Consider the following 11,399-nt stretch of genomic DNA (forward strand, 5'->3'; position numbering starts at 1 on the left):
CAATATACCGGCCACTGCAGCAGTCAGCTGGAACTGATATCCGGAAACGGCAGAGACAAACCACTATAAATGCCGGAGGAAACATCACAGAAGCGCTTCACAGGAGGCTCCCAAGCACTGAGGATGTCACCTAGACAGGGGACGAAATGTCTGCAACACAAATTCCCAGCTCGGCGAACAGGACCACAACAACAGATGTTATTTCATCTTTTGCAGCTCAGTTGAACGCCGGTCCAGTTGAACCCATCTCTCCACATAGCTTAGTCCTGCCATCTCTGATATCAGCCTAATGTATGTGCACTCCCTCGGTGAGTGAATATATCCTTTCTGAGGTAGGGAGACCAAACCTACACTCCAGGTGTAGGCTGACCTTCTATACTTAATGTAGTCGAATTGTTACCTGTAGCTGGAATCTAATGGCCTGTAATAGTCTGCGATCCTTGTTCACTACAGCAAACTGGCCCATGCTTTCTAGCCACCTGTGTTTGAAGTCAGGTGGTTTGGAAATTCTCCACATTTCTTTCAGAAACATTAACTTCTGTGAAGACTCTCGGTAGAAGGGATTTGTTTTTCAGTGCACTAACCCAGTGAGGTGTGAAAGTGGACAAAAAATGTCCATGATGTTAATTCAAAGAGCAGAAGACCTTGGGATATAGGAATTAGGACATTTTGTTGAGGTTATACAGGAAGTTGCTTTGGCCTCTTCTGGAGTACTGTGTGCAGTTCTGGTCATCCTGTTATAGGAAGGATATTATTAAACTGAAGAGGGTTCAGAAAAGGTTTACCTGGATATTGGCAGGAATGGAGGGCTTGAATGATAAAAATAGGCTGGAACTTTTTCACAGGAGTTTAGGAGATTGAGGGGGACAGTATAGATGTTTATAACATCATGAGAGGCATAGATAGGATAAATAGCAAAGGTATTTTCCCTTATATGGGGAAGTTCAAAACTAGGGAGCATATTTTTAACGTGAGGGAAAGGCGTTTTAAAAAAAGACAGGATGGGCAACTTTATTTTTTACAGGATGGGTTGTGTGTGGAATGAACCACCAAAGGAAGTGGTGGATGCATGTAGAATTACCATGTTTGGATGAGGACATGAATAGGAGGGATATGGGCCAAATGCAGGCAAATGGGACTAGTTTAGTTTGGGAACATGGTCAGCGTGGATTAGTTGGACTGAAAAGTCTGTTTCCATGCTACAAAATGTGACGAATTTATGAAAATTCTCCCCAACCTTCAGCCAATAATTATCACTCAACAATATTGCTATTGCAGATTATATGGTCATTATTTTATTCATGTTTGTGGGAGTTTGCTATCCATAGATAATTTGACAAGTTTCCTGTATTAAAGCAGTGACTGCATTTCATTATGGATTGTACTGAGTTTTATTCGAAGATTAGGCACACTAATTTAAACACACAATAAGCTTGCCATTTTGATGTGCATATATCAATGTGATGAAGCTACATTACAGATTGATTATAATTTCATTCCAAGGCGATTGCAAAGTGTTTCAAATCATGGTGCAATTCCAGGGACAGGAGAGACAGTGTCCATCAAGCAATAACCCACAAACAGTACAGTCACAATCCAGGACAGAATTAACTCCTCCTACAGTCTGACTGTCCTTCAGACTCTCACAAGTTTAATTCTGCTAGCTGTCTCAGTTAGGTGTAAACTCCCTGTCTTTGCTGGTGCACTTTGATTGAGATAGAGACCTAATCCCACTGGGAATTTAATGTGTGCACTAGTGGCACAACAAGGGAGGAATGGGTGAGGAAATAAGTGGTCCCCTGTTAGATCTGAGAAAATCTTTAGGTTTTAATCAAAGTTCAGCACAGAGTGCAACATACTGGGGATTTATACCAAGTTCTTATGGTGGGGTGGTAGTACCGTTGCCTTTAAGCCAGGCAGCCTGGGTTCAAGTAATAACATCTTGAATAGGTTGATTAGAGAATTTTTTTTATATATGTCAAGCTACATCCTGTGCCAATAGGTCACATTCTCTGACTCCTTATCTCTGATGATGAGAATAACAGAGATTCTTTTCATTGAGTTTGAAACTGAGAAAGATGAAAAACTATAAGATTCCAGTGGAAAAACTACTGATCTGAATATAATTAGCCCAGTGATCAATTCCTCTTATTATTGTGGAAGCCTGCTGATTCTGAGAAAAGATTATAAGGTTGTTCGGCTATTATAGCAGTTTCTGGGAATGTCTGCAATTTTCTTCTCATCGTTTAGCCCATTGTTCCCAAAATGGATCCTCCAGCAAAGAATTTTAAACAGTGCAGTCTTTATTGTCCTGAATTTTGACTTTTCCTCTTGTAATGTACCATACTGACGACCAGTCGATGATGGTCCCCCCCGGATTGTAACAACCTTCACTCACAGCCTTAATCTCACTGGGTGTTAAAACATGGTCCCACAGATTAACATCAGAAACCTCCCCAACAAAACTCTGATCGATGTCAAACCCTCCCCCAACCTTGTCCTGCTCCTGACCCAGAATATAGGTACCTCTACCCTTCACTATACTCCCCTTTCTACCAACTTTCCGAAGACTCCGCTGTCCATTCACCCAGAACGTGACTTCCCCCTGCCCAGACTCCCAGGTCACACAGATGTGCCTCATCAGCGTATCCATTGCAGGAAGGCAAAATGGAATCACAATGTCCTGGAGGTACAGATCGATTCTTGTATCACTTGCTTTGAAGAGCATCAGTTCATTGTCATGCTGTGAACTTGCATAGGAGAATAACCCATAGTTGCGGGACTCTGCAGATGCTGCTCGCAAACACAGAGTAAAGGCAGACAAATCAGGACAACGCTCTGGTTTCAGTTGAACGTAACTGTCCTTGGTTTGGACCGGAAATGTCAGCGACTTCCCTGCGAGACCTGTAACAAAAGAGATTCAATCTTGTTCAGTGATTTTGAAGTAGTGATAATCACCAGAAACATCCTGGGGAAGAGGGGTTTCTCATTCTGAATGAACGAGTGAAAACTTTGAATACCCAGTGTGTTGCCCTCTGTCTAGATTAGAGTGGCGCTGGAAAAGCACAGCATTCGGGAAGCAGGAAAATCAACATTTTGGGCAAAATCTCTTCACCATTTTCTCATTACTATAGTGTTGCACTCTGTGCTGACCTCCATATTTTTGAATGCCCTTTCAGAACTTACAGCACTCTCCAGCCGAACAAGTCATGACTGTAATGTGGGAAAGAAGTGAGATTTGTGTACAATCCACAGAATGCCCTGGATTAGTGTCAGGTCATTGACTTTAATGTTTCTAGCTGCTGGATAATTAATGACCAGGACAAGAAGGCCAATTCCTTCCTCATCTCAGAGTGGTTTACAGTGTCTGGAGAAAAATGATCTTCCATTCACAGATCACTTTCATTCTCATTTTTAGTGAATGATAATTGCACACCTTGGAGATTAGATTGAGCCTGGCCCTTCAGGGAATGGACCCCAGTGTTTTAGTTTTACAGATGGCCCTTTCCCAGGTCTTGGGGAGTGCACATTGCTCTATGTCCATTGATCATGAAGGGAGTGAACGTCGAAGGTGGTGAAGGGAGTGGATGCTTGTGGGTGTGGTGCCAATCAAGCAGCTGCTTTGTCCTGGATAGTGTCGAGCTGCTGGAACTGCACCCAGCCAGCTAAATTGGGAGCATCTCAGAGTCTGGAAGTTAGTTACTTGCGGCAGAGTGTGCAACCTCTGACCTGCTCTTGTAGACAATATTGCCATCACTATTACCCAAACTATTTTCCAATGTGAACCTCCTTTTGACACTTAAATTGACTCTGATGCCAACAAGAAAAAACAGCCATAAAACACAGTGCATAACTATGAAAGTTCCTGTACTATAGATCAACATATAAAACATCACAGAAATATTGTCGAGAGTGTGTTGCTGGAAAAGCACAGCAGGTCAGGCAACATCTGAGGAGCAGGAGAATCGATGTTTCAAGCATAAACCCTTCATCAGGAATTCCTGATGAAAGGCTTATGCCCGAAACATCGATTCTCCTGCTCCTTGGAAGCTGCCTGACCTGCTGTACTTTTCCAGCACCACACTCTCAACTCTGATCTCCAGCATCTGCAGTCCTCACTTTATCACTAGATAAAAACAAAATCAGTATTTAAGGTACAATAACAACTGCTCAAATCAGCTGCTCTCCAGATGGTTGGAGACTTGGACACTTGACTCCACGTGGGTCAGAAGATCATGGACGTCCTGATGCACCAAACTTGATGGAAGATTTCCCCAGTACATTGGAACCTCTCCCTGGCATCCTTTGCAAAGGTTCACAACTCTGAGCTAGTCCAAGATCGCAGTTAGACTCTGAGCTAGTCTAAGATCTCAGTTCAGTGTTTTTTTTGTATTCATTCTCAGGATTCAGATGTTGCAGGTTAGGCCAGCACTTATTGCCTGTCACTAATTGGTCAGATTTGACCATTTTGCTGTGGGTCTGGATTCACATGTAGGCCAGACCAGGGAAGGATGGCAGTTTCCTTCTCTAAAGGACATTTGACAACCAGATGGCAATTGACAATGGTCATCATTAGACTGAATTTTAGATTTTTAAAAAACACTGAATTTAAATCCATCTGCTGTTTAAGAAATTGAACCTAGGTCCCTAGGACATTAGCTGAGTCTCTTGCTTAATAAGCCAGCAATAAGCCCATTAGGCCATTGCCTTCCCCAAATGACTTGAACAGATACCCGAAAATGCTAGGTAAATATGCCAGTTCATCTGTAGAGTAACTATTGAAGTAATTCCCACACAGTCAGTGACCTACCAACTCACCACAAGTCCCACCTACCTCCCCACCCCCCTCCCCCCCTATCCTGATGGCCTATGATCAATTCTAACTCTAATCCCTACGTAATGATTAGCCCGATGTTAGCAAACCGTACATCCAATCATGCTGCCACTCAACAGCTGACTAGCTCCTGTCCTGACCACACTGTAAACTGAGTTGTCTCACTCACCAGCACTACTGCTCAACCCAATCACAAACATACATCCAAAACAGAATTCAATCCGGATGAATGTGAGGTGAAATGGTTGGGCAGGACAAACAATGCAAGTGAATACGTGAACAGTAAGCTCCTCGGAAGCCCCATGGATCAGAGGGACTTTGATGTGCATTATACATTGGTCCCTCAGGACAGGTGGAGAAAGTTATCCAGAAGGCATATGGGTTACTTGCCTTTACTGGTCGAAGTTAAAAATCACACAACACCAGGTTTTAGTCCAGCAGGTTTATTTGGAAGTATTAGCTTTCGGAGTGCTGTCCCTTCATAGCTGAGGCATTGACTTTCAGAGTAGGAACGTTGTGCTGCAACTGTATAAGATGTTGGTTTGGCCACAGCGAGGGCGTGATGAGCAGTTCCAGAATCCACATTACTGGAGGGATGTAGTAGCACTGGACAGGGTGCAGAGGAGATTTACCAGGATGTGGCCGGGGATGGAAAGTTTTAGCTATGAAAACAGACGTTTTTCTTAGAGCAGACGAGATGGAGAGGGGCATGATTGAAATGTGTGTAACCGAGGGAGGGGGGGGCAAAGATAGGGTAGACAGGAACAGACCTTTCCCCTTGAGCATAGATTGAATGTCGAGGCTAGAACATTGAGTGGAAATGTGAAGAAAGCCTTGTTCTCCCAGAGGGTGGTGGGATCTGGAACTTGCTGTCTGTATGGGTGGTGGAAGCAGAGACCCTCAATTCATTTAAGAGCTATTTTAATGTGCAATTGTGGTTCAAGATATAGAAGGCAGTTATCAAAGTGCTGGAAAAAAGAATTTGAATAGTTATGGACTGGCACAGACTTATAGAGTCATAGAGATGTACAGCACGGAAACAGACCCTTCGGTCCAACCCGTCCATGCCGGCCAGATATCCCAACCCGATCTAGTCCCACCTGCCAGCACCTGGCCCATATCCCTCCAAACCCTTCCTATTCATATACCCATCCAAATGCCTCTTAAATGGTACAATTGTACCCAGGATGATGAAGGGCTCTGGCCCGAAACGTCGAATTTCCTGTTCCTTAGATGCTGCCTAACCTGCTGTGCTTTAACCAGCAACACATTTTCAGCTCTGATCTCCAGCATCTGCAGACCTCACTTTTTACTCAATTGTACCAGGAGACTTGATGGACTGAAGGATTTTCTTCCATGCTGTAAATCTCTGACTGTATAAGTTCCTGCATGGAGTCAAGGGCTGTGTAATGGGGGAGAGTATCCAATCTTCCCAATGACAGTGCTGCAGTGGAGGCCTTGAAGGTGACTCCTCATTGCCAGAGGGCCAGAGATCCCGTACAAAACATGGAGATGGAGCACGATGGATAAATGTCCGAGTGGAGCAGTCACCTGGAAGCATTCCCTCCCCCACACAAACTAACCTCTCCTCTCTCACCCCCAACCCTCCCCCCACTGTAAATGAGTCCTTCCTGCTCCCACACATTGTAAAAGCCTCCTTCCCTGGATACAGTCTGTAAAAAGGCCTCTCCAGCAGCTGATGTTTAAAAATTACTTCCTCACCGATATGGTAGTTACAGGGCTTATCTTTACATCAATTTGACCAACTATGACACATTTGCAAGTCTCCTGTCCTCTGACCCCAGTCCTGGATGGGAGATTGTAGCCGTTGTTGGCCATTGCTTCCCTCTGGGTATCTTGCAACTAGACTCAGGCTTAATCTACATTCAGGCTGCCCGCCTTTCTAGTCACTGCCCTCTGGCCACCCTGTAATGGGCAACACGGTGGCTCAGTGGTTAGCACTGTTGCCTCATAGCACCAAGGACCTGGGTTCAATTCCTATCTCAGGCAACTGTCTGTGTGGAGTTCGCACATTCTCTGAGTGGGTTTCCTCCGGGTGCTCCGATTTCCTCCCACAGTCCAAAGATGTGCAGGCTCGGTGAATTGGCCATGCTAAATTGCCTGTAGTGTTAGTTGGCTTAGTCAGGGTGGACTTGTTGGGCCAAAGGGCCTGTTTCCACACTGTAGGGAATCTTAAAAAAAACCACACCCTCATTTACCATCCGTCTGGGAAACCACCTTCTTGGTGAACACCATTGGAAAGTACTTCAAATGAGTCACAATCATGAAGGCCTTGAACTGGGGAGAGGAAAGGACACAGTTCACGGAAAATAGACATTGTCAAGAAATGTTGGCCCAGTTAGCAAAAACCCACAAATGAATACTTATTAAAAAACTGTAGCGACTGTAATGAGGTCAGCAGGTGGAATAGGAGCCATATACAGTATAGAGATGTACAGTATGGAACAGACCCTTTGGTCCACCTCATCCATGCTGACCAGGTATCCTAACCTAATCTAATCCCATTTGCCAGCACTTGGTCCAATTCCCTCCCAGCCCTTCCTATTCATATACCCATCCGGATGCCTTTTAAATGCTCTAATTGTATCAGCCTTCACCACATCCTCTGGCTGCTCATTCCATATACACACCACCCTCTGTGTGAAAAAGTTGCCCCTTAGGTCTCTTTTATATCTTTCCCCTCTCACCCTAAACCTATGCCTCTAGTTCTGGACTCCCCAACCCCATGGAAGAGACTTTGTCTATTTATCCTATCCATGCCCCTCATAATTTTATAAACCTCTATAAGGTCACCCCTCAGCCTCCAACGCTCCAGGGAAAACAGCCCTGTTCAGCCTCTCTCTGTAGCTCAAATCCTCCAACTCGGGCAAACCCCTTGTAATTCTTTTCTAAACCTTTTTAAGTTTCGCAACATTCTTCCGATAGGAGGGAGACCAGAATTGCACACAATATTCCAACAGTGGCCTAACCAATGTCCTGTACAGCTGCAACGTGACCTCCCAACTCCTGTACTCAATACTCTGACCCATAAAGGAAAGCATACCAAATGCTTCCTTCACTATCCTATCTACCTGCGACTCCACTTTCAAGGAGCTATGAACCTGCACTTCAAGACCTCTTTGTTCAGCAACACTCATTAGAATCTTACCCTTAAGTATATAAGTTTTGCTCTAATTTGGATTCCCAAAATGCAGCACCTCGCATTTATCTAAATTAAATTCCATCTGCCACTCCTCAGCCCATTGGCCTCAGCTCATCTGGTCCAGATCCTGTTGTAATCTGAGGTAACCCTCTTCGCTGTCCACTACACCTCCAATTTTGGTGTCATCTGCAAACTTACTGACTGTACCTCTTATGCTCACATCCAAATCATTTTTATAAATGATGAAAAGTAGTGGACCCAGCACCGATTTTTATGGCACTCCACTGGTCATTGGCCTCCAGTCTGAAAAACAACCCTCCACCGCTACCCTCTGTCTTCTACCTTTGAGCCAGTTCTGTATCCAAATGGCTAGTTCTCCCTGTGTTCCATGAGATCTAACCTTGCTAACCAGTCTCCCATGGGGAACCTTGTTGAATGCTTTACTGAAGTCCATATAGATCCAGTTCGGGAGCCCTGGCTGACAGATATAAACAGGAGTGTTTGAGGCTCCATTCACTCAGAGCTGACTCTGAGGAAGCTGGCTCAGTGTCCATATGTAAATAAAGGGTGACCTGGTGATGGGATCACAGCTTCTGAACTGATTTCAAAAACTTTCCTGGCTTTAAAGTGCTTTGGAATCTACTGTGGCTCTGAATGGCGATACAGAAATGCAAGATGTTCTCTTTCAACAATCCTTTCAATGACAGAGCATAAATGAACCCTGGAATCTTACTGCCCTCTGTGGGCTGCATTATCATTGTTCGAAAGTATATTCTGACTCCTGTGTACAACCTGTAGTTTATGTGACAATCCAATTGCAAAGTTAAAAAATCACACAACGTCAAGTTATAGTCCAACAGGTTTATTTGGACTAGCTTTCAAGGCACTGGCTCTTCATCAGGTGGGCGTGGGTGTTGGTGGCACTCCGAAAGCCTAGTGCTTCCAGATAAACCTGTTGGACTGTAACCTGGTGTTGTGTGATTTTTAACTTTGCCCACCCTAGTCCAACACTGGCTCCTCCAAATCAATCCCATTGCAGACATACCTGCACTATCAGAGACTGGCAAGTAAAGGCACACCACAAACATCGAGAGAAAGTAGGTCTTCATCCTGTGTCCAATCTGTAAATAAATGAACGATGTATAAGAGATTCCATTTCATTCAACATGGTCATAGATTCATTTAAAATGAGAACTGCTGCCCAATAGCATACCCCTGTATCCCGTACTCACGACAATCCTGCAGTAGAATCCTCTGGTCCTCAGATTAAACAGTCATCTGCCTTCACAGTTTGCTTTAATTTATACTCTGCTGAGCTCAGTGCCAGTCTCATGCAATGAAAGAAATAAGGAGGCGGTGCTAACAATGCTGTCAATCCAAATCCTCAGATAGTTTTACAATGATCACAAATAATTGGGGATGACCATTCTGCCCATCTGTTTAAAGGATGATCAATTTTAGTTTTGCCACCTAACAGTTCCTGTAATGAGTGTGGGTCTTTCCCCGCCCCCACTCGGTCTGGCTGCCTGTGTTGACGTCTCTTTCCTGATCTCAGGTGAAACATTTCTCTGTTACTAATTACAGTCTGTCCTCAGAGCAACAGAATTCTCAAAGTCTGGAACTCCAGGGCTGGCTGGGACAGGCATTTGCGAGCTGGTGTGTGGACAAGAACATCAGAGTTTTAAAGTGAACACTTGATTGGCTTTTAGTCTGTAAGATTTAATAGACAAACTTACAGAGTCATAGAGTCATGGAGATGTACAGCATGGAAACGGACCCTTTGGTCCAACCCATCCATTCCGACCAGATATCCCAATCCAATCCGTTCCCACCTGCCGGCACCTGGCCCATATCCCTCCAAACCCTTCCTATTCATACACCCATCCACATGCCTTTTAATGGAGAAAGTGAGAACTGCAGATGCTGGCGATCAGAGCTGAAAATGTGTTGCTGGAAAAGTGCAGCAGGTCAGGCAGCATCCAAGGAGCAGGAGAATCGACGTTTCGGGCATGAGCCCTTCTTCAGGAATGAGGAAAGTGTGTCCAGCAGGCTAAGATAAAAGGTAGGGAGGAGGGACTTGGGGGAGGGGCGTTGGAAATGTGATAGGTGGAAGGAGGTCAAGGTGAGGGTGATAGGCTGGAGTGGGGGTGAGGGCGGAGAGATCAGGAAGAAGATTGCAGGTTAGGAAGGCGGTGCTGAGTTCGAGGGATTTGACTGAGACAAGGTGGGGGAGGGGAAATGAGGAAACTGGAGAAATCTGAGTTCATCCCTTGTGGTTGGAGGGTTCCTAGGTGGAAGATGAGGTGCTCTTCCTCCAGCCATCGTGTTGCTTTGGTCTGGTGATGGAGGAGTCCAAGGACCTGCATGCCCTTGGTGGAGTGGGAGGGGGAGTTAAAGTGCTGAGCCACGGGTGGTTGGGTTGGTTGGTCCGGGTGTCCCAGAGGTGTTCTCTGAAATGTTCCGCAAGTAGGCGGCCTGTCTCTCCAATTTACTGCATCCGCTGCACCCGGTGTGGCCTCTTCTATATTGGGGAGACAGGCCGCCTACTTGCGGAACATTTCAGAGAACACCTCTGGGACACCCGGACCAACCAACCCAACCACCCCGTGGTTTAACACTTCAACTCCCCCTCCCACTCCACCAAGGACATGCAGGTCCTTGGACTCCTCCATCGCCAGACTAAAGCAACATGATGGCTGGAGGAAGAACGCCTCATCTTCCACCTGGGAACCCTCCAACCACAAGGGATGAACTCAGAGTTCTCCAGTTTCCTCATTTCCCCTCCCCCACCTTGTCTCAGTCAAATCCCTCAAACCGCCTTCCTAACCTGCAATCTTCTTCCTGACCTCTCCGCCCCCACCCCACTCCGGCCTATCACCCTCACCTTGACCTCCTTCCACCTATCCCATTTCCAACGCCCCTCCCCCAAGTCCCATCTCCCTACCTTTTATCTTAGCCTGCTTGGCATACTTTCCTCATTCCTGATGAAGGGCTCATGTCCGAAACGTTGACTCTCCTGCTCCTTGTATGCTGCCTGACCTGCTGCGCTTTTCCAGCAACACATTTTCAGCAAATGCCTTTTAATGCCAAGTTAATGAATAGAACAAGGATAGTTCCACAATAAAAAACAACTCAGATTCAAGAACAGATTTTTCCTCACTGTTATCAACCTTTTGAAAGTTAATGTTGATCTCTGTCTGCACCTTCCCAGCAGCTGTGTCAGTTTAACCTGCGCTCTGTTCTTTTACCCTGGTGCCCTAGTATAGTACAACCTGCCTGTAAAGCAGGTACAGCAACACCTTTCACTGTACCTCAGTACATATGACAGTAATAAATCAAATAAAATCCAATCAAGCCAAACCAGAGAGTGCCTCACAGCACCATGGATCCAGCTTTGATTCC

At 45.3% G+C, this 11,399-nt stretch overlaps 1 protein-coding gene across 2 annotated transcripts; it reads right to left on the reverse strand.

Moving 5' to 3' along the window:
* Positions 1-1,450: 1,450 nt before the first annotated feature.
* Positions 1,451-9,311, reverse strand: LOC132829984 (C-reactive protein-like). Of its 2 annotated transcripts, none has more exons than XM_060847426.1 (3): positions 9,230-9,311; positions 9,043-9,118; positions 1,451-2,904 (listed from the first exon to the last, which is right to left on the reverse strand). In XM_060847426.1, exons 2-3 carry the CDS (start codon positions 9,104-9,106, stop codon positions 2,288-2,290), a joined length of 681 nt encoding a protein of 226 aa, XP_060703409.1. In that variant the 5' UTR covers positions 9,107-9,118; positions 9,230-9,311; the 3' UTR covers positions 1,451-2,287. The 2 variants fall into 2 exon arrangements, with proteins under 2 accessions (XP_060703409.1, XP_060703408.1); XM_060847425.1 differs by having other exon boundaries at positions 9,211-9,292.
* Between the last annotated feature and the right edge of the window lie 2,088 nt (positions 9,312-11,399).

Source organism: Hemiscyllium ocellatum, chromosome 30 (assembly GCF_020745735.1).
Source record: "Hemiscyllium ocellatum isolate sHemOce1 chromosome 30, sHemOce1.pat.X.cur, whole genome shotgun sequence".
Taxonomy (NCBI): domain Eukaryota; kingdom Metazoa; phylum Chordata; class Chondrichthyes; order Orectolobiformes; family Hemiscylliidae; genus Hemiscyllium; species Hemiscyllium ocellatum.

Bases quoted from the DNA above. Each gene is read 5' to 3' on its own strand.
- LOC132829984 (XM_060847426.1), bottom strand. From the start codon at position 9,106: ATGAAGACCTACTTTCTCTCGATGTTTGTGGTGTGCCTTTACTTGCCA. The intron at 2,905-9,042 runs GTATGTCTGCAA...CTTTTGTTACAG, and splicing joins GCCAGTCTCTGATAGTGCAG to GTCTCGCAGGGAAGTCGCTG.